This window comes from Ammospiza caudacuta, chromosome 1 (assembly GCF_027887145.1).
Source record: "Ammospiza caudacuta isolate bAmmCau1 chromosome 1, bAmmCau1.pri, whole genome shotgun sequence".
NCBI lineage: Eukaryota > Metazoa > Chordata > Aves > Passeriformes > Passerellidae > Ammospiza > Ammospiza caudacuta.
In genome coordinates this window covers 176,744-195,939 of record NC_080593.1, presented here as the reverse complement: position 1 = coordinate 195,939, position 19,196 = coordinate 176,744, and the positions used below count along the sequence as shown (strand labels likewise).

General features: G+C 50.9%; 2 protein-coding genes across 6 annotated transcripts; one reads left to right on the top strand and one right to left on the bottom strand.

Annotated features, from left to right (window-relative positions):
- Nucleotides 1-1,054: 1,054 nt before the first annotated feature.
- ABCF2 (ATP binding cassette subfamily F member 2) lies at nt 1,055-11,427 on the bottom strand. Of its 2 annotated transcripts, XM_058804509.1 has the most exons (15): nt 11,374-11,427; nt 10,988-11,155; nt 8,679-8,891; nt 7,570-7,752; nt 7,101-7,272; nt 6,881-6,976; nt 5,723-5,825; nt 5,543-5,638; nt 5,323-5,442; nt 4,697-4,786; nt 4,366-4,476; nt 4,046-4,108; nt 3,453-3,581; nt 2,213-2,416; nt 1,055-1,611 (listed from the first exon to the last, which is right to left on the bottom strand). In XM_058804509.1, exons 2-15 carry the CDS (start codon nt 11,139-11,141, stop codon nt 1,474-1,476), a joined length of 1,872 nt encoding a protein of 623 aa, XP_058660492.1. In that variant the 5' UTR covers nt 11,142-11,155; nt 11,374-11,427; the 3' UTR covers nt 1,055-1,473. The 2 variants fall into 2 exon arrangements, with proteins under 2 accessions (XP_058660492.1, XP_058660483.1); XM_058804500.1 differs by lacking the exon at nt 11,374-11,427 and having other exon boundaries at nt 10,988-11,311.
- A 243-nt stretch (nt 11,428-11,670) lies between these two features.
- CHPF2 (chondroitin polymerizing factor 2) lies at nt 11,671-16,874 on the top strand. Of its 4 annotated transcripts, none has more exons than XM_058804709.1 (4): nt 11,671-12,141; nt 13,942-14,628; nt 14,922-15,129; nt 15,404-16,874. In XM_058804709.1, the coding sequence occupies exons 1-4, from the start codon at nt 11,870-11,872 to the stop codon at nt 16,664-16,666; spliced, it is 2,430 nt and encodes an 809-aa protein (XP_058660692.1). In that variant the 5' UTR covers nt 11,671-11,869; the 3' UTR covers nt 16,667-16,874. The 4 variants fall into 4 exon arrangements, with proteins under 4 accessions (XP_058660692.1, XP_058660702.1, XP_058660722.1 ...); XM_058804719.1 differs by having other exon boundaries at nt 11,673-12,141; nt 13,942-14,506; nt 14,947-15,129; XM_058804739.1 differs by having other exon boundaries at nt 11,958-12,141; nt 12,404-14,628.
- The last annotated feature ends 2,322 nt before the right edge of the window (nt 16,875-19,196 follow it).

Sequence of the window (19,196 nt, the reverse complement as noted above, 5' to 3'; positions counted from 1 at the left end):
CAGGTGACATTTACTACCATCTAGACTTTTCTGCAGAACTAACTTGGAAGCGCTTATACTAACTGGCATTATTTTCCCAGAAAACATATTATTTTTGTCCTCTCAGGTCATTGCTAGAACCAGTAAAAACCTGAAGGGTGCTTTTTGATCTACTAGAAGCAGCTCACATTTGTCCTATGGATGACACTCAGTGCTTCCACAGCAGCAGTCACAACTTGGATGGGCCCTTTGGGAAAGAAAAATAAGGAAAGACTTATAAGTCAAAGTCAGTCAGTTGGCACCAAAGAATGCTCTGCATGGAAGCACAACTCCTTCATTTGTCCTGTCCTTCCACTCACCCAGGCTCTGGTGCTGCCACATGGGCTGCTGGGCTACACGAGCCTCTCCTGGGACCAGGGCTGTCACTCTCATGGGTCAGAAGTAATTCAAATGATGACCCATGATCAAAACCTATTAGGTTCAATTTGCTACCTACCTTTCTCTTTAGTACTTTTTATTCTAGTACTAAATTAAAAATGTGTTTTATTCAAGCTTCTGTGGCTCAGGGTGAGGTTTGAACACCAACTTTTCCAAAAATCTGTTACTGACACCAAAAATTACAATTAAACAATTAAACTTCAGCTGATTAGTCTTTAGTTAAACCTGCAAGGAATGAGGAACTAGTTCAGAGTCCAAAATCCCTACATTATTTAGTCTTATTATTAGACAATTCAAGGTGAAGCAAAACGCCACACCTGAGCCAGTGGTGTTCTGCCTCTAACAATGATCTGTGGAACACTTTTGGGTTGTGTCTGTCACTGTCCGTGACAGAGGCATCCGTGGCCTGTTCAGGGACTCACTGGAAATGCAGCGTTCAGTGTGAGAACCCTGTTCAGTGCCTGCACAGCTCAGGACTCCCCACCCACATCTCTCAGGTTCTGGCCACAGCTTTGGTTCCACTGAGGAACTGAGCACTTTCAGGCAGAGCTGCTCCCACTCAAAGCTCAGGACTTGCTCACTCACCCCAGCACAACCCAACTACCATGGCTCACAAAACAAGACAAGACTGTTTTTCTCTCTTTATTGACTGATGGATTCTCAGGCAGATCTGTTAATTACACTGTTAAATAATAGTTAAAAACAAACCAAGGCCAGAGGAGTTTGAAGTGAAGTATCTAAACTGAAGCAGAAATTGGGAAGGAAAAGGCAGGAGAAGCTGGGCTGGGGTCTCCACTTGTGTATCACTGCAGCTCGGACACCCCAATGGCCACTGTTGTGACCCCAAGCCAACAGATTCCAAGGCCTGGCTCAGATGGGACGTTGTCTAGGTAAGGAAACAGTTGCCCAAATGTAGCCAGACCAGAAGAGAACAGCTCTGTCCAGACATAGAGGTGCAAGGCAAGTCGAGGGGAAGCAGTATTGCAGCAATCCTAGAACACAGCCAGAGGGAGCAGCAGCTGTGCCCCGCCGTGGCCAGGCCTGGGGCTCCTCAGCTCACACGTTGTGGGTCCGTTTGGTGAGCTGCGGGTCCTCATCCACCAGCTTCGACTTGAGATGCTCCTTGTAGGCAAGGATGTCCCCTTGCCACTTGGTGATTGTCTGCTTCTCACAGACCCAGATCTCCTGTGCCACCTGACAGACAACACACCATGATGAGGAGAGAGGTTTGCAGTACAAATTTTTATAATCTTACCAAAAGTATAAAGTTAACTAAAAACTACTCTCTGAAGTCTTGCAAGAAAAGTTTGTTAACTTTCACATGTAGACTATCAAAGAAAAGTATCTACAGGGAAATATTTTCCCTGGTGTTTTCTGCATAATTTGTACAAGATTTTAGAACTGAAAGTCCCAGGCCCCTCTGTATTTCTGGTTTTGTTCATGGACTAAGATGAAAAGCCTTTCTTGCTAAATTGGTATTGAAACAAAAGTAGTTCTTGACCTGAACTACTTGGATCTATCACAGTGAAAAATAAAATCATATCTGAACATGCAGCCAAAGCTATAGGGGATCGATCAGCACTTCACATTTGTGGTGGTTTTTATTTTATTTTAAGTACCTAATGTTTTCCTGGGCTAGCTCAGCAATTGTTTAACATTGCAGTAAGGGAGTCACGATTTCTTTTTCACCCACCCATCTTTTTGGGATGAGTAAGAGCCAGCCAGTTGAAAACACCTTGTTTTCATGACTAAAATGTTAGAAAGGTGCTCTGACAAAACTCACAACTGTCCTTACCTGTTGGATGAGTCTGAAGTCATGGCTGACAAGCATCATTCCTCCCTCGAACTCATTGATAGCATCTGCCAGTGCATCTATGGTTTCTATGTCCAGGTGGTTGGTGGGCTCGTCCAGGAAGAGCATGTGAGGGTTCTGCCAGGCCAGCCAGGCAAAGCATACACGGCACTTCTGCCCATCAGAAAGGTTCCTGATGGGGCTCACCTGCCCAACACACACATGGCTTGCAGCTCTGCAGGGACCTGACAGCTTGCCACCCTGCCCCAAACCACCTGGGTCTCACCTTGGGCTCCCAGCAGCTCCACGACACAAGAGTTAGCCTTATACCTGCATCAACCTCAGTTAGCCTTATACTCACACCAGCCTCAGCCTTACAGCTACACCAACCTCAGTCTTATACCCACACCAGCCCCAGCCTTACACCTGCACCAGCCTCAGCCTTACACCTGCACCAGCCTCAGCCTTACACCTGCACCAGCCTCAGTTAGCCTTATACCCACACCAGCCTCAGTTAGCCTTATACCCACACCAGCTTCAGTTAGCCTTATAGCTACACCAACCTTCTCCCACCCTGGGAAAAAGGGAATTCCAGGGGTTTCTGAAGGACTGTACACAGCAAGACCCAGCTTGTGCCAAAGGTGTGTAAGGACAGTTAATTGGTATGACTGGTATTCACCGACACAACAATCAAACTACTCTCAACTTCTGCAGTGATAAATGGGCAAAACCAATGTAAAAATCAATGCTGAGCTGCAGCAGCAGTGTGGACAACTGTCACACATAGGACGTGTCATGTACAGGAGCGTGTCATGCTGGGCCTTGGAGCACCATAGGGGAGCCCACCCTCTTGCCTGAGCCAAGTGGACCCTACAAACAGCTGAGAATCTTCTAGCACTTCTGCCTGGCATTCATCTCGGAAATAAGAGAAGCAAAATAGTTCAAATTATAATTAAACATGCTCAGATCTAGCAATATACCAGAACTTGCTTTCTTTTCACCTGGAGTGTGAGGGAGTCACCCCTTCCAACCCACACACTGCTGTGATCCAAAGAAAGTTTCCATAAGCTGTGAGTTAATTTTTTCTGTAATTTCAAAGGCAGAGATGGAAAAAGCATTTTGATGCTGTGGTGTGGCATACTGCATACTGAATCACACTGTCAGGTATCAGTAAAGTAACAGAAAACACAGAACCTCTGCTCCCCTAATGAACAAAAAGCAAACCTCAACAGCTAATACTCACCTGCTGCTTCCCTGTCAAACCATATCTGCCAATGATTTTCCTCATCTCCTCCTTCTCCTTGATCTCTGGGTAGCATTTCAGCATGTACTCCAATGGTGAGAGGTCTAAGTCCAACTGCTCTTGCAAGTGCTGACAGAAAGGAAAAGTCAGCTTCAGGCTGTGCAGGCCAACCACTCCATGGCCCTAAGCACTCCCCCCCTGCACCCCTCTGGTACCAGGTGAGCAGCTGAAGGCATGAGCCAATAATCCCACCCACAGCCTCTGTGCCCAACTACTAGGGAATAATTTAATAACTGCCATTTGAGGAACAGGAGTCTGCTCCAGAACAGGAGGCTTGTTCACCACCAAACCCAAGGCACCACCTCTGCTGCAGCAGGTGGGAGACTGAACAGGAAGGACCACAGCCAGGCTCTCTGCAGGGTGAGAACACGAGCTGGAGCCCATTCCATGGAACAGCTCCTTCCCCCATCTCCAGACACAGAAAGGCAGCACTGGGAGAGGCCTTAGAAGCAGAACTGGAGGGACAAGGTTCCTCATTCCTGACAGCTTTTTCCTCAGGATTCCCTGTCCCCTGGGGCTGCTGTAGGGAGTACCTGGTGGTATCTACCGATCTTCACATGTGAGTGCTTGCGAATCATCCCATCTGTGGGCAGCAGCTAGAAGGGGAAGATAAAATCATTTCAGCAGGAAAGCCCTTCTCTTGTAATATGCCAGAAATACAGAATCCAGCCATCTCCAGTCTGGCACAGGGGAGACAGTCCGAACAGGTAATATGAGAGAAAAAGCTCTATGTTTCACAAGACCACAGGACTTCTAAGGCCTGACCAGGGTGTTCTGGCAAACAAGTGCACTTTGCTGAAGACTCTTCCAAAAGCAAAGGCCCAGAGCAGGGTAGACAATGCACAGAGCAAACCTCTCCTGTGAGCAGCTTCAGCAGTGTTGACTTTCCAGCTCCATTGGGTCCAACAAGAGCTACACGAGTATCCAGGTCAATCCCAAACTCCAGGTTATTATAGATCCACGGCTGCGAACCACAAAAACCACAAAACATTTTCAGTGCTCTCCAGAATGTCCCCGCTGCACCTGTAATGCTCTGTCCCCCAGCAGGCCCAGCATTAGCACTGCCAAGATCTTTGCTCCACTAGCCATATACTGCAGCCCCCTCAGGAAGCTCAGCCAAAAGTCTCCCACTCCCAAAGAAGCAGGAATACAAGTGATCTCTGTATGCATAGTCCCATACTCACCCCATCCTTGGTGTATCTGAAGCTGACATTCTGCACCATGATGACGGGAGGGGGAATTTTCCCACAGGGTGGAAAGTAGAATGACAAAGTCTGTTAACACAGAATATCCACCTGTGAGACACCCACATCATGGGACAGCCCACTCATTCCAGTATAACCATGCCTCACTACCAACATCAGCTGTAGACAAAGGCACCAGATTGTGACTTTTTATAAGCCCTTCTTGCAACTCAGATTTATTCTGATGAGCTGCCTGCAAGCTCATCTGCTGGCCAATAAACCCCTATTTCTTTTCCTTTGAAACAAATGTGGGTCTGCATTCTTAACACAAGTAAAAGGTGCACTGAGCATCCTCTTCTATATCCTATGAGCCCTAGGCATTCCTTTCTGATTTTTGCAAAACAGCCTTATTAATAAGACAACTCCACTTCCCTCCCCTAGAAAACTCCTCCTTCTCATTGTTCAGCATTACTCCATGCTGAGTACAGCGATACTTGGCATCAAGGAGGGGTATCTTGTTCTTGCTACCAGCTCTGTCAGCCCTTCCCGCTGTCTGCTGAAGACCCTTCTCCTCCTGTAGTCTTTCAAATACAGATCTCTAGATGCAATTCCACGTCTGATCCTACCTTATCATTCACAACTCTCTCTGTCAAGCCAGAAGCCATCATTTTTTGAAGGGTCTTCTCCTTGCTCTGAGCTTGCCTGGCCAGCTTTGCGCTACCATGGCCAAACCGTGCAATGTAATTCTGCAAAAAGAGTCAGCCAAAAGGCACAGTGATAAGGCTGATGAGGGGCAGGAATGCCCACTGAAAGGGTAGGAGGGTGCTCGTGCAGCTAGGCAGGTACCTTCATATGAGCAATCTGGTCTTGCTCCCAGTGGAATCGCTTCATTTGATTTTCCTCTAGCTCTAAGCGGGTCTTTACATACTGATCATAATTTCCCTGGAAAGAGAGCATGGCACATCAGGTGTGTCCAGAGAACAGCCCCTGTTCCTGCTCTGGTTACGTGGGGCTCTGTTCACTCACCGTGTAGTACTTGAGTTTGCGGTTGTGCATGTGGATGATGTTGGTGCAGACGCCATTCAGGAAGTCCTGGGAGTGGGATATCAGCACAAGAATCCGCTTGAACCTGTGGCACCACGTAAGTTATTACAGACTCAATTAGGAAAAGAAATTCCGTTTGTTGGCCCTGATGGTGACAAAGGCTTTATATGCATGCTCTGGTAAATAGCAGTGAAGCAGCTACAACCAATTGCAGTGAGTAAATCCTGCCAACAGTTTTCACTGTAGTAAAACACCCCGGACCATTACATAGTCTTTGCCTGTTACCACAAGAAGTCCAGAGCTGATTGCCTTTGAGGCAAGTGACTTGTGTCACTGATGCAGCTGCCTCCACTGGCATCACATTTCTAAGAGGTTTCAACCCTGGCTGCTCACTGTCCCCTCAGTACAGACTCCCATCCACATGCACACCGCAGGTGGTTCTGCTCCAAATCCGTACAACGAAGCGTTAAAGCCTCACCAAAAGAGGTTCAAAGTTCTTTTCTAAAGCACCTCACTTCTAAAGCAAGGACACAAAAGGTTCAACTGACAGAGCTGATGGGAAAACCTCTGCAAAGGCAAAGCCCTTCTCACAATACAGTTCTTTTAATGCACACCCCATAACCTGAGCATCCTAACTGTTCTAAGCTTTTTGCCTTACACCTTAACATTTTACCTTTGTTATGAAAAGCAGGCACCTCACACACTAGCAAAAGATGAAACCAACACACTCAGATACTACAGTTCTGTGAAAACAGAGAAATGGTGGGGAGGAAGATGAGCTGAGAGCCAGGTCTGGAAAGGTCATTATGTACTAGTACAGTACATAATGCTGGTACACAGGCTGCCAAGGCCTGCTCCTGGCTTTCAAGGAAGCACCTTTAACCTGGGAGTACAAATCAGCATTTCTCATTTCTTCAGTGCCAGGGAGATAGGGAGTTGAACTGAATTCTTTATCCTTGTGTCAAAGAATCTCACACAGCAGCAAGCGGGTGTCACTGGTACTGCAACACAGTTTTGCACCCACAAGAACTATACAGTTACTCCTGCAGAACTTGCTTAGTGCTGACAAGATGTTAAAGCTCACACGCTGACAAGCAGAAAAGCACAACCCACAGAAGCACCCAACTCCTCCATGCTTACGTTTTCAGCTCTTCCTCCAACCACACACAGGCATCCAGGTCAAGGTGGTTTGTGGGCTCATCGAGCAGCAGCATGAAAGGCCGAATGAAGAGTGCTCTGCAAGGACAGGGGAGAGACAGCATAACATAAGTGCAGGGAACCCAAAGCCTCTCAACCTGCTCTGAGTCCTTACAACTGCCTGTGACTCTGCAGTCACAAGCAGGCACGCACTCTCACTCACCTGGCAAGTGCCACCCTCATTCGCCAGCCACCACTGAAGTCCTTCAGCTTCTTCCTCTGCATGGCTGGTGTGAACCCCAAGCCGTGAAGGATACGTGAGGCTCGTGCTTCTGCCTTATCAGCATCCAGCTCCTCCAGGCGTTCATATAACTCCAGGAGTTTCTCACACTCCGCTGAAAGAGAGCCTGCCAGTCTGCACCCCTGCCCACAGAGGGCTCTCAGCTGCACAGCTGGGAAACCTCACAGCCCCTCTGCTCTGCTCCTACTAAGCCCCCTCCACGGCAAAGCCTGAAACACTTCTTAAGACCGCACGGAATAATTCATCCAAAGAAGTGTCATCTGTGCCTATTAGTACAGGGCAGCTGGGGGAAACAGGTACCACAACATGTGAAATCTTTCCAAGGAACCCCAATTTCTTTGGTAGGGAAGGAAAGGGAGGAAATGTCTTTTGGGACTATGAGAAGCTTTACCGTCTTCATGAGCTAAACGCTCTGCTTCTCGCTCCAGCATGGCCCTCTCTGTATCCACCTCCATCACACACTGCAGAGGGGTCTTGTCACTGGGAGGCATCTCTCGGGTCAGGTGATAGATGTCAATGTGCTCTGGGATGGGCACTTCTCGCTTCCCAATAGCTGACAAAAGCATGGATTTCCCTGTGTGCAGATAATCACAATTAATTGCTCAGTCAGTGAGATACAATGTCAGTGAGAGTCAGTGAGATACAACGTCACAGTGAAACAGATGAGATACACTCATTTCCCACTGTGATTCCTTCTCTTTCCAACCTCAGAAAATCCTGGGGAATTTTTTTCCCAAGAGGCCAGAAGAACTGGAGGCACAGTAGAGCCCACTGTCTCGGTAGGACAGGCTGTCCTCCTCGCTAAGGCTCACCACCCCAAAGACAGAACTGAGACATGAAGAAGCTTTTTGGAAACCACTGCACTTCAGCCCTTACCCAGATTTTGGAAACTTTATCTCTGTTGTAGTTTCTGCTGTCTAACCAGGTCTGACAGCTGGTATCACAATCCCAGATTCCAGAGACTTCTAACACAGAGGAAAGTAATGCACTCATCCCTAAACAACCTGGGTTTTCCTGAAACTTAAACCAGATGGTCACTCTTACTAGCACTTCCCTAATCACAGCCATATTCTGCATCTCTCAGTGTAGCATCACTTTCGCCATGGACTGTACAGTTATTTCCCTAGTCAGGCCAAACCACACGTTTTCTACTTCTCCATACGGTACACCAACAGCACTGGGTTTACTGGCTCTACTAGGCTAATCAGGCAAACAGGAATCAGGCACATTAACAGCTCCCAGACAACTCTCCCAACTCTCCACAGAAACAAGATCAAAAGCACAGTCCAAATCTAGAATGCAATCTCAGACATCTATCAGCAATCCTAGTAATTCCCCCCCTGGGTGGAGATATGGGAGAACAGAAACTGCTGGGTCCCATCCATATATGCCTAACAGCCCTCCTTCTGGTTTCCAGCATGTCCCACCTGCACCTGCCCAGCTTCTCAGCAGAGACCTATGCTGAATTCCAGGGAGCCACGGTGCCTGCCCTCGGCTTACCAATGCCATTGAGTCCAATGAGGCCATAGCGTCTCCCAGAGTTCAGCTCCAGCTTGGTGTCACTCAGCAGCTCCTGGCCATGAAAGGTCAGGGAGAGGTTGATGATATGCACATCAGTGCTGTTGGGGTGGGAGGCCAGCACTCCTGTCACGGCTCGAGCAGCAGCTTTCTTTAACTCAAAATCCTCCAGCTCCTTCGTAAGAGCATCCACCTCTGTAAAGAAGACCAGAAGTGTTACTGATTTACAAACACAAGGGAAGCCATAAGCCCCTGCATCAAAAGGCCCAGGACCACGAAAACAACTCCCATTTCTACAGAAGAGCTAAGGAGACCAGGATGCAATGACACTCAGCTTTTCAGCTTAGCAGGAGGATATATACAGTCTAGTAGGAACTTTCACCAGCTAAATATCTAAATGTCATCTAAACAAAACCGGACCATCAGAACTAAGCGAGCAGACACAACAGTGAGCCGTTTTCTGAATGTGATGGGACTAACCCCAACTTGCAGGAAAGACTAGACTAGGAATAGAGTGTACAAAGTTTTGCCTGCAAGTGTAAGAAAAGGCTTGGACAAAAAATGAATTGACTAGAAAATAAACAAAGGGAAAGCTAAGAACAGAGAAGCAGCAGTGGAACAGTCCCTACTAATTTTCTGAGAAGCTACAATGCTCATCTGCATGTTCCCCCTTCCTTTCCTCCTACAGTACAAGAAAATCATAGAATCAAAGAATCCCAAAATGGTTTGGGTTACATCTTCCAGAGCATTTAATTCTAAACCTGCTGCCATGGAGAGGGACACCTTTTACTAGAGCAGGTTGCTCCAAGACCCGTTCAGCCTGGCCTTGGACACTTCTGCGGATGGGGCAGCCACAACTTCTCTGGGCCGCCTGTGCCAGAGGCTCGCTGCCATCCTTCCTGTCATGCTGACCTTCTGTCACAGGCCAACTTCATCCAGTGAGAGATGCTGCCCTTTGAAGCAGCCAATGGCACTGGGGATCCTGGCAGGCAGACCTGATTTCTGATTGTGCCAGCACAGAATGACACCCTGCCTGTCAGCATCCAGCACTCCGGGCGAAATCACCCACTCCGCAAAACCACTATTAACACCGTGGCAAACGTGCCTTAGCCAACGAGCAAAAAATATCACTGGCACTGATACAGGACTCCCTTGGGCAATGCCACAGAGCAGTGACCACAAAGAATGAAACAGGTGAGTGAAAATGGGTAGGGGAGTGTTACCCCGATGCATCAATAGCTCAGCAAGAAACACGCCGGTATTGATCCGCATAGAATCACATGATCTCCTGGGCCGGAAGGGACCCACAGGACCATGGAGCCCCAGTCCCGGCCCTGCAAGGACACCCCAGCACCGCACCCGTACCCGGGAGCGCCGTGCCAGGCCCCGAGCTCGGGCCCGCTCCCGGAGGGGCCGCCGGGGCAGCGAAGCCTTCCCGGGACCAGCGGGCCCCGCCCCGCCCGCGCTGCACCAATAGCAGCGCGCTATGCAAATGACCCGGCGGAGGCGGCGATTGGGCGGCTCGGGCCGGGCGGCCCCCGCGCGCCGGGGCCTCACGGAGCTCCGGCCCGCGCTGGGACCCGCGGCCCGCACCGGCCCCGCCGTTTGGCACGGCGCACCGCGGGTGAGCCCCACAGAACCCTGCGGGCTGCCAGCTGAGCTAAAGGAAGGCCTAAAAATGAACTCTTTGTAAGCGTTTCCAGCCCTATTTCCTTTAGGACCAACAGCTCCCTGCGGCAAAGCCTCTCTCTTTAACAGGCACCAAGCCTCTTTTAGAGGCAGGCTCTTAGTTTTGCAAACCAGGTACTTCTCAGAGAAACAGGTGAGCAGAGAGTCACAGCAAATAGCAGTAAGAGAATTGATTTAGACGCTACAGTGGTTTCCGCAGCAGGAAAGAAAACTCCAAACGAAACGAAAACCCGAGAAACCCCACACAGGTCTGGGCATCAAGTAGCAGAAGGTAGGGACAGTGACTGAGAGGGGGAAAACACCATCAGCCCCCTCCATCTTCACACTGCCGTGCCTCAAGCGAGGGCATCCTTCACACACACGGCCCATGCGGAGCCCCCGGGCCCGCGGCTGTCCTTCTGCCTCAGGGCAGAGCGGTCCCGACGGCAGCTACTGCAGCCGCCGGTTCCACGCAACCCACGCCGAGGCGTCTCATCAGAACATCACTGTCGCGGTTCGCCCACCCGGGACACAGCCGAGCGCACACGGTCCGCCGGAACGGCGCCGGCCAGGCCCCCGCCCTGCGATACGCGGGGCAGACACAGCACCGGCCGGCTTCTCACCTGGCAGCACCGTCCCGTTGGCCTCCGGGGGCCGGACTTCCTGCGGCTCCGGCCCGGCATCACCGTTCTCGTCCGGGACCCGGCGCGGCCGCTGCCGGGCCTTGGCCGCCTCCTTCTTCTTGGCCGCCTTCTTCTTGGCCAGGTCGGAGGGCATGGCACGGGTGGGAGCTACGCCAGAGGGGGCGACAGGCGCCGTTAGGCCGCGTCGATCCGGCCCGGCCCGGGTCGCCCCGCCTCTGCTCCCCGGCCCGGAGCACACGGCGCCGCCGGCTCCTGCCGAGGGCTCCTGCCCGCCTGCCGGGCTGCCCGCGCCGCGCTGCGCCGCCCACCCCGGCCCGGCCCTGCCCCGCTACTCCCCGCTCTCGGCTCCCCGGGCCCGCCCGCACCGGCCGCTCGCGCTTTCCTTCTGTCGCAACAGCCCCGCCGCGACCGCGTGCGAGCGCCCCGCCCCCTCGGCGCACCGGCCAATCGCAGCGCGGACCGTCACCGGCGCCGGGCGGCGCGCGGCCCTGGGCAGCGCCGTCCGCACGCCGCCGCGCCTCCCGGCATGCCGCGCGCCGGCCCGGCCCCGCCTCCGCAGGTACCATAGAGGCGCCGGCGGGGCGGGCCAGAGCGGCCCGCAGGCAGCAGCGAGGGCGGAAGCGGAAGCGCGCGGGGCGATGTGGCCGGTGAGGTGGCAGCGGCGGAGCGCGGCCCGGCCGAGGCCGCCGTCACTCCCCAAGCTCCCGTCCCGGAGCTGTGGCCCGCTCTCTGTCCTGTCACCGGCCTGCCGGTAACAGAGCCCGGGGGGCGCCGTCCCGCGGGACCGCTGCCGCCCGAGCGCCCCGCGCCCGCCATGTCCTGCGGCTGCCCCGGGAGCTCGGCCCGGCCGTAGCCGCCGCGATGCGCCTGGGCGCGGTGCTGGGCGCGCTGCGGCCCGCGCTGCCGCTCCTGCTCGGGCTGTCCCTGGGCTGCAGCCTGAGCCTCCTACGCGCCTCCTGGAGCCACGGCGCGGCTGAGGAGCGCTGCCTGGCGCCGGGCCCGCCCGCGCCGCCCGCTCTCGGCGATCCGCCCGAGGCGGCGGAGGGGAGGCCGGGCCCGGGCCACGAGGACTTCAGGCCGCGGATTGTGCCGTACTACAGAGACCCCAACAAGCCTTACAAAAAAGTGCTCAGGTAAGGCATGCTTTTTCTGGCCTGGATTTTCTTCAAGCAAAGTATTCTCGTTGGGAACTTTTAAGTCTGCGTGTAATTGAGCAGGTTCAAGGTGAAATCTGATGTTTGAAATGAGTTGTGTAGTGACGGTGTGGTGCACCAAGGTAACGGCCAAGGTTGTTGCCATAAGGGGTGTAAGAGATGCGTTCAGGAAATTATCCTGAGGGGAAAAAAAGGCCACAAAACTGCCTAAGAAGTGTAAGAATATTTCTTCTCAGTACAGGGAGGCTGATTCTGCCCTGCTCGGGTCAGACCCCACCTGCAATGCAGCATCTAGTCCTGGGGTCTCCAACACAAAAAGGACCTCAACCTGTTGGAGTGAATCCAGAGGAAGCCACCAAGATGATTGGAGGAGTGGAGGAAAGGCTGAGAGAATTTGAATTGTTCAGTCTGGAGAAAAGAAGCTTCACAGTGATCTAGCTGCAGCCTTACAGTACTGCAAAGGGAACAGCCAAGAAGGGTGGAGAGAGACTGCTTAACAAGGACATGGAGTGATGGGACAAGGGGGGATGACTTCACACTGAAGGGAAGTAGGTATAGATTAGATATTAGGGGGAAAGTCTTTCCTTTGAGGATGGCAAAGCACTGGCACAGGTTGCCCAGAGAAGCTGTGGCTGTCCCATCCCTGGAAGTGTCCCTGGCTGGGTTGGACAGGGCTTGGAGCATCTAGTGGAAGATGTCCCTGCCTGTGGCAGGATGTTGGGAGTAGATGATGTTAAAGATCTCTTCTGCCCCAAACCACTCTGGGATTTGGGGATTGTCTTGTTACTTGTGTTTAATAGAACACGTTAAATTATTCTTTAAAATTTGTTTTAACTGGTCTACTCATTAGGAAAATACTGGTCAATTAATCATAGTGTATGTGTTAAGGAAGTTTTCCTGCCTGACCATCCAGGAGCCACTCTGGGTATCATACTGCCCCTGTGCCCCCGGGACTGCCCCTGCCAGGACCAAGGCTCCTTTGCAGATACAGCTCTGGTGACCCAAGAGGTGCCCTGCTCAGCTCCTTCCACACACCACGCTCATACTGCCAGACAAGTTTCCTTGGCCCCAGGTTTCCTATAGCAGAGTCCCTGGTTTCTCTTAGTATTTCACTAATGGTGTAGCAACACCATAACAGCTCAGGCTGGTGCCTCTGCAGAGGGGCCCTGAGCAAAGGGACCCCTGGACTTTTGTACCCTCACAGTCTGTGTATTCTTTGCATGTTTCCTCATGTGCCCCTTGGTGCAGTGGTGGTTTTTGGTCTGGAATCCCCTCACTGTTCACTGGGTCCTGCAGGGCTTTGTGCAGGGGTTTGTGAGGCCAAAGAGCAGCACCCATTGCTGGCTCATGGCCTGGGTCTTCAGTGATCTCCCAGCACCCAGGGCCCCATGTGCAGCTGGTGTACCCCAGCACACCTCAGCCACCAGCACTAGAGACTCCTCAACAATCATTCCCGTGTTTTTGTTGAGCATACCTGCTAAGCTGCACCATGTACTAAGCTCCAAGTGGTTAGCTCTGTGCTATTTTAATTTTAATTGCAGTGGTACAGTTTTCTAGCTCAGATAGATAATGTGCGATTGTAGCTACCTTGAAAGAAGCAAGTGTTTTTACAAAACGGGATTTTCACTAGTGAGTCTTCTCTTCAACCTCTATGACCAGGCTTGACTTTTTCGCCCTGGGTAGATTCCAGCATTTAATGACGTGTACCAGGTTACCATAATTGTTTGATTTTTTTTCTCCTCCAGCTGTTTGTCACGTAGGTATGTACTTCCTTTACAGAACTCGCTACATTCAGACAGAATTGGGATTCCACGAGAGGCTGTTTGTGGCCGTGCTGACCTCCAAGGCCACACTGAACACACTGGCCGTGGCAGTGAACAAGACCGTGGCCCACCACTTCCCTCGCCTGCTGTACTTCACGGGGCTGCGCAGTGCCAAGGTGCCCCATGGCATGGTGCTGGTGGCCCACGGCGACGAGAGGCCCATTTGGCTCATGTATGAGACCATGAACTATATCCACCAGCATTTTGGTTCTGACTATGACTGGTTCTACATCATGCAGGATGACACCTATGCCCAAGCTGAGCAGGTCAAGGCTCTGGTGACACACCTGAGCATTAACCAAGATGTGTACCTGGGCCGAGCAGAGGAGTTCATTGGGGGAGACGAGCAGGCCCGGTACTGTCACGGGGGCTTTGGCTACCTGCTGTCCCGCAGTCTCCTGCTAAAGCTGCACCCACACCTGGACAGCTGCCGCAATGAGATCCTCAGTGTGCGCCCAGATGAGTGGCTAGGTCGTTGCATCATTGATTTCCTTGGCATCACTTGTGTTTCCCAGCTCCAGGTACTGCCTCCCTGCTCAAATTTTGTGTTAGCTGAGCCTGACAAAGCCCAGAATCTGATTTGTTCTCTACTGCATAGCCAAGAGGCTTTTTTGTGGGCTGCTGCTGTGAGTTCCAGAGGAAGGTAGGGCTCTGTGCTATGGCAGTGTTGGTGGGGGGGCCAGAATCACAGCTGGGATGTTGAGGAAGAGAGCACACACGGGATTTAATTTTCAGCCTTACTGGCAGGGCTGATTCACAGGTTTTTGAAGGCATGATAAAAGGTATGTTGGTACTGAAGCAAGTGCGAATGCAGTGCAGGGTGGGATGGACAACTTAGCCCTTTTTTTTTTGGGTATTGCAGTCAGTATGGAAAGAGGGGCAGGCGTGTGTATGGGGTGAGGAAAAGCTGCTCTATGAACTCAAGTTCCATGCCAGTCTTTCTGGCTTTTGTCTGCTTCAGGGCCAGCATTACCGCACTTATGAGCTAGCTAAGAATACTGAGCCGGAGAAGGAGGAGGAGGAGGACTTCCAAGCAGCTCTTGCCGTGCACCCTGTTTCTGACATGACTCTGATGTACCGGCTGCACAAGCAGTTCAGCAGGATCCAGCTGGACAGAGTCTATCAGGAGATCCAGGACCTCCAGGTATGTGGGGAGGGCTACCTGCAAAAACTCCTTGACCCAACGGAGGATTTCCTTCATTTTCAGCACTCTGGAGGAAGATCATTGTTTCTGTTTGTGGGCAACTGTCAATCAGACACAAGCTGTAGTCCCTTGTCTCAGAAACAGAACTTCTGATCCCACGTTACCCAAAACTCCTGGTGTGGCACTACCCATGTACAGTTGTAGGTGGGGAGGAGCTGGCCTAGATCTCTTTGAGAACATAGTGGCGATCAGTTTGTGCTCTCTCTTTGCACAGATGCAGATCAGGAACCTCACAGCATTGACCCCTGCCGGTGAGGCAGGTGTGACCTGGCCTGTGGGCATTAATGCCCCGTTCCTTCCAAAGTCTCGTTTTGAGGTGATCAGCTGGGACTACTTCACAGAACAGCACCTGTTCTCCTGTCCTGACGGCTCCCCAAAGTGTGAGCTCTCTGGAGCCAGTAAGGCAGATGTCAGTGAAATCATCGAGTCTGCGGTGGAGCAGCTGAACCGTCTCTATCAGCCCCTGCTCCGCTTCAGCAAGCGGCAGCTGCTGAACGGCTACCGGCGCTTCGACCCCACACGGGGCATGGAATACACCCTGGACCTGCTCCTGGAGGCTGCCACCCAGAAGGGTCACAGTCATGTTCTGGCCAAGCGAGTCAGCTTGGTCCGACCCTTAAGCAAGGTGGAAATTATTCCCATGCCATATGTGACAGAGGCCACACGAGTGCAATTGGTGCTTCCCTTGACAGTGCAGGACCTGGATTTTGTAGCAAACTTCCTGGATATGTTTGCTATGAACACACTGGACACACATGATAATGCCTTGCTGACTTTGCTTTTTATCTACCATCCCTATGATGCCCAGAGAGTTGGTCAGATGGATGTTTTTGCTGGAGTCAAAGCCATGGTAGGGGAGCTAGAGAAACGCTATGCAGACGTTAAAATCCCGTGGATTAGTGTTAAAACAGAGGTGCCATCGCAAGTGAAGCTCATGGATATAGTCTCAAAGAAGCACCCTGTGGACACTCTGTTTTTCTTGGCCAGTGTCTGGACCGAAATCAACATGGAGTTTCTGAACCGCTGCCGCATGAATACCATCAGCAATTGGCAAGTCTTCTTCCCTGTGCATTTCCAGGAGTTCAACCCTGCGCTGGTGTACCGTGGTGAGCAGACAGCATCCTCCAACACTGACTTCCTGAGAGACGGGCATTTTGACAGACATTCCTTTGCTGAGGCCTGCTTTTATAATTCTGACTATATGACAGCACGTACAAAGCTCGCAGCTGATATCCTGGACCGAGATGAGGTGCTGGAGAGCATGGAGGTATTTGATGTCTTCCTGCACTATTCTGGCCTGCACCTGTTCAGGGCTGTGGAGCCAGGGCTAGTGCAGAAATACACACTGAGAAGCTGCAATCCCCGGCTCAGCGAGGAGCTGTACCACCGCTGTGTGCTCAGTAACTTGGAAGGACTCGCATCCCGCTCACATTTAGCCATGGCCCTCTTTGAGCAGGAACAGGCCAACAGCACTTGAGAGATGAGAAACATCAAGAGCTTCTCAGCACCTTAACACTCGCCACTTTCCATCCCCTTCCCAGCCTTGCCATGGGTGAAGGGTATGTGAGGTCAAGGGAGGAGGAAGGCTTTCCCAGATCCTGAGGCACATGGGCTATGGAATGAGGCTTGGTTTGGGGGTTTGGTTTGTTTTGGGGTTTTTAAAAATAAATTTAATTTCCTTTCCAGGCAGAGTAATGTCATCACTTCTAAACTTTGCAGCCTCTGGGATGAGGGATGTAAACAAGCAGTAGAATGGACCTTACTTAAAGCTATGTAGTTCTGCTGAGCAGTGCAGGGAGAGAATGAGTATTAGCTGTGTACTTGGACAAAGTTACCTTGACTGTGCTGTTTTCAGGGCTGTTGCTGCACCCTCCTTTGTATTTATGCATTTCACTTTTTCAAGGGGTGTAAACACAGCTTGTCTGTGTTAACTGAACAAAGCTATTCAACCACTTTCACTTTGGTGGTTTTGGCTCTTCCAAAGGTACAGAGTGGTTCCAGTTTAAATATCTTGGGGATGGGGACTCCCAGCAGTAGAGTGGATTCACAGTAGAGTAACATTTACAGCTCAAAACTTCTTTCTCCTGTTTAAATGAAATTTTTTGCATTTTAATTTGTGCCCATTGCTTCTCTCAGCATCATAGGATGCCACTGAGCAGCAGCTGTTTGTGTCTTCCTTATACTTTCCCATTACTGACACACACACAGATGACAGATGTTTTGAGGCTGTTCCTCAGACAAAACAGTCCCAGTTCCCATTACTTAACATTTCCCTGTCCCTTTACTGGACTAACTCCAGTATGCCCATGTATGTCTTGTATTGGGAAGCCCAGACTGGACTCAGCACTCCTGGCATGTCTCACTTGTGCTGACGAGATGGGTCATTGTCCTTGACCTGCGTGCCGCAGTCCTGCTGCCGTGGCCCAGGGTGCTGTTGGCCACCTTTGTTCCGAGGGAATGCTGCTGGCTTATGTTTAGCTTGGTATCCACCAGGACCCCACTAATCCTTTTACTTTTCCAGCTTTCCAGCATCATTTCTCCAGCCAGCATCCCAGAAATCAAAGCCCTGATGTGAGCTTGTGAGTTTATGTAATAAGCTGGCAAGTGTGACTGACCCTGTTCAGCGCTGCAGGGTCACTGCTGAAGGAGAGAGGTTGTACGTGCTACACTCATCTCATGAGGTGAGCAAGGTGAACATCTGGTGTGGACAACAAAAGAGACGCTGAAAAATTAGAAAAGCTTGAAAGAAGTATTCAAAGTCAGGAACATTGGTTAAAATTGGGTAGAATTTTCAGATTTTCTTATTTAAGTAAGGCACGTCTCAGCTACATTTACATGGGAAGATCACAGATGTTTGCAGTGCCTTATGGGGATGAGTGTTTGTTGCTAAGCAAATGAAGCAGAGCAATGCAGAGTCTCCAGGCACGTGCAAAGGAGAGCCCTTTATTGCAAAAAAACAGGCCTTTTAAAGTAGTTAGGCTGTTATCAGTTACATTCCATTTTAGCATGCCAAATGTAATTCAGCTAACCAGCATTCACCACAATGTGAGCACGTAATGGTTATATAACTTGTTTTTCTATCTCCAGTTCAGATGAGTCACTTTCCCATAGTCCTCTTCTACTTAGCCAAAGTAGCAGGCCTGAGCCATGATTTTACAAGGTTAACAAGGCCCTTATTTTATAAAGCTTTACCTATATGCAACATGTAAGCACACATTCACAGAATGAGGACAAGGGCAATTTTCTGGGAAACCTTCTATTAATATAAGGGTTGTTCTGGATGAGGAGGTCCTGATCCATTATTATCCAAGTAGGAAAGGGACTTGGGCTGTGTAGGGTGCTATTTAAAATATAATGTGTTAGAGCAAACATGAAAGAATAGTGTACATTATCTCACATGCTTTAGATGTGGGAATCCCCAAGTGGGCCTCTGATCCACACCCAACATGCCCTGCAGACCCCACCTGCAGAGCTGGTTCTCTCTTTTTTGCAATTAGAGCCATTATAAGAGTGCAAGAAAACAACTCTTCCTCATTCCTGCTGTCACACAGAAAGGATGTGTGAATGAGAATTTCTTGCCTCACTGTTAGACAAAAGCCAGGCCATGTGAGTGGCAGAATGGCTGGGCATGACCAAGAGCTGCCCACGGGCATTTCTGTATGATGAGCTGGCTGAGACTGTCTTGTGGGCAAGGGGTTTGTGCAGCAAAGCCAGGTCTGACTTGCCCTGTGAGCAGCATGGGCCTGTGTGTGCTGAGGTTAATGTTCTCAATGGGATGCAGCGACTGCCAGGTGGGATCACGTGCCACAGCACAGATGGACAGAGTGGAAACTCCAGTGCTGCTCACCTTGGGGATGGTGTGCTCATCTTGAATGCAAAAGAGATTCTGGTGCATGAAAAATAACTTCCCAGTGTCACAAGGATACCGAGCTTGTAATTGCAGATTTCAGTGCAGTGTAATATTCAAGAATTCCTTGGATCATTGTTCTCCATAACACATCTGGAAG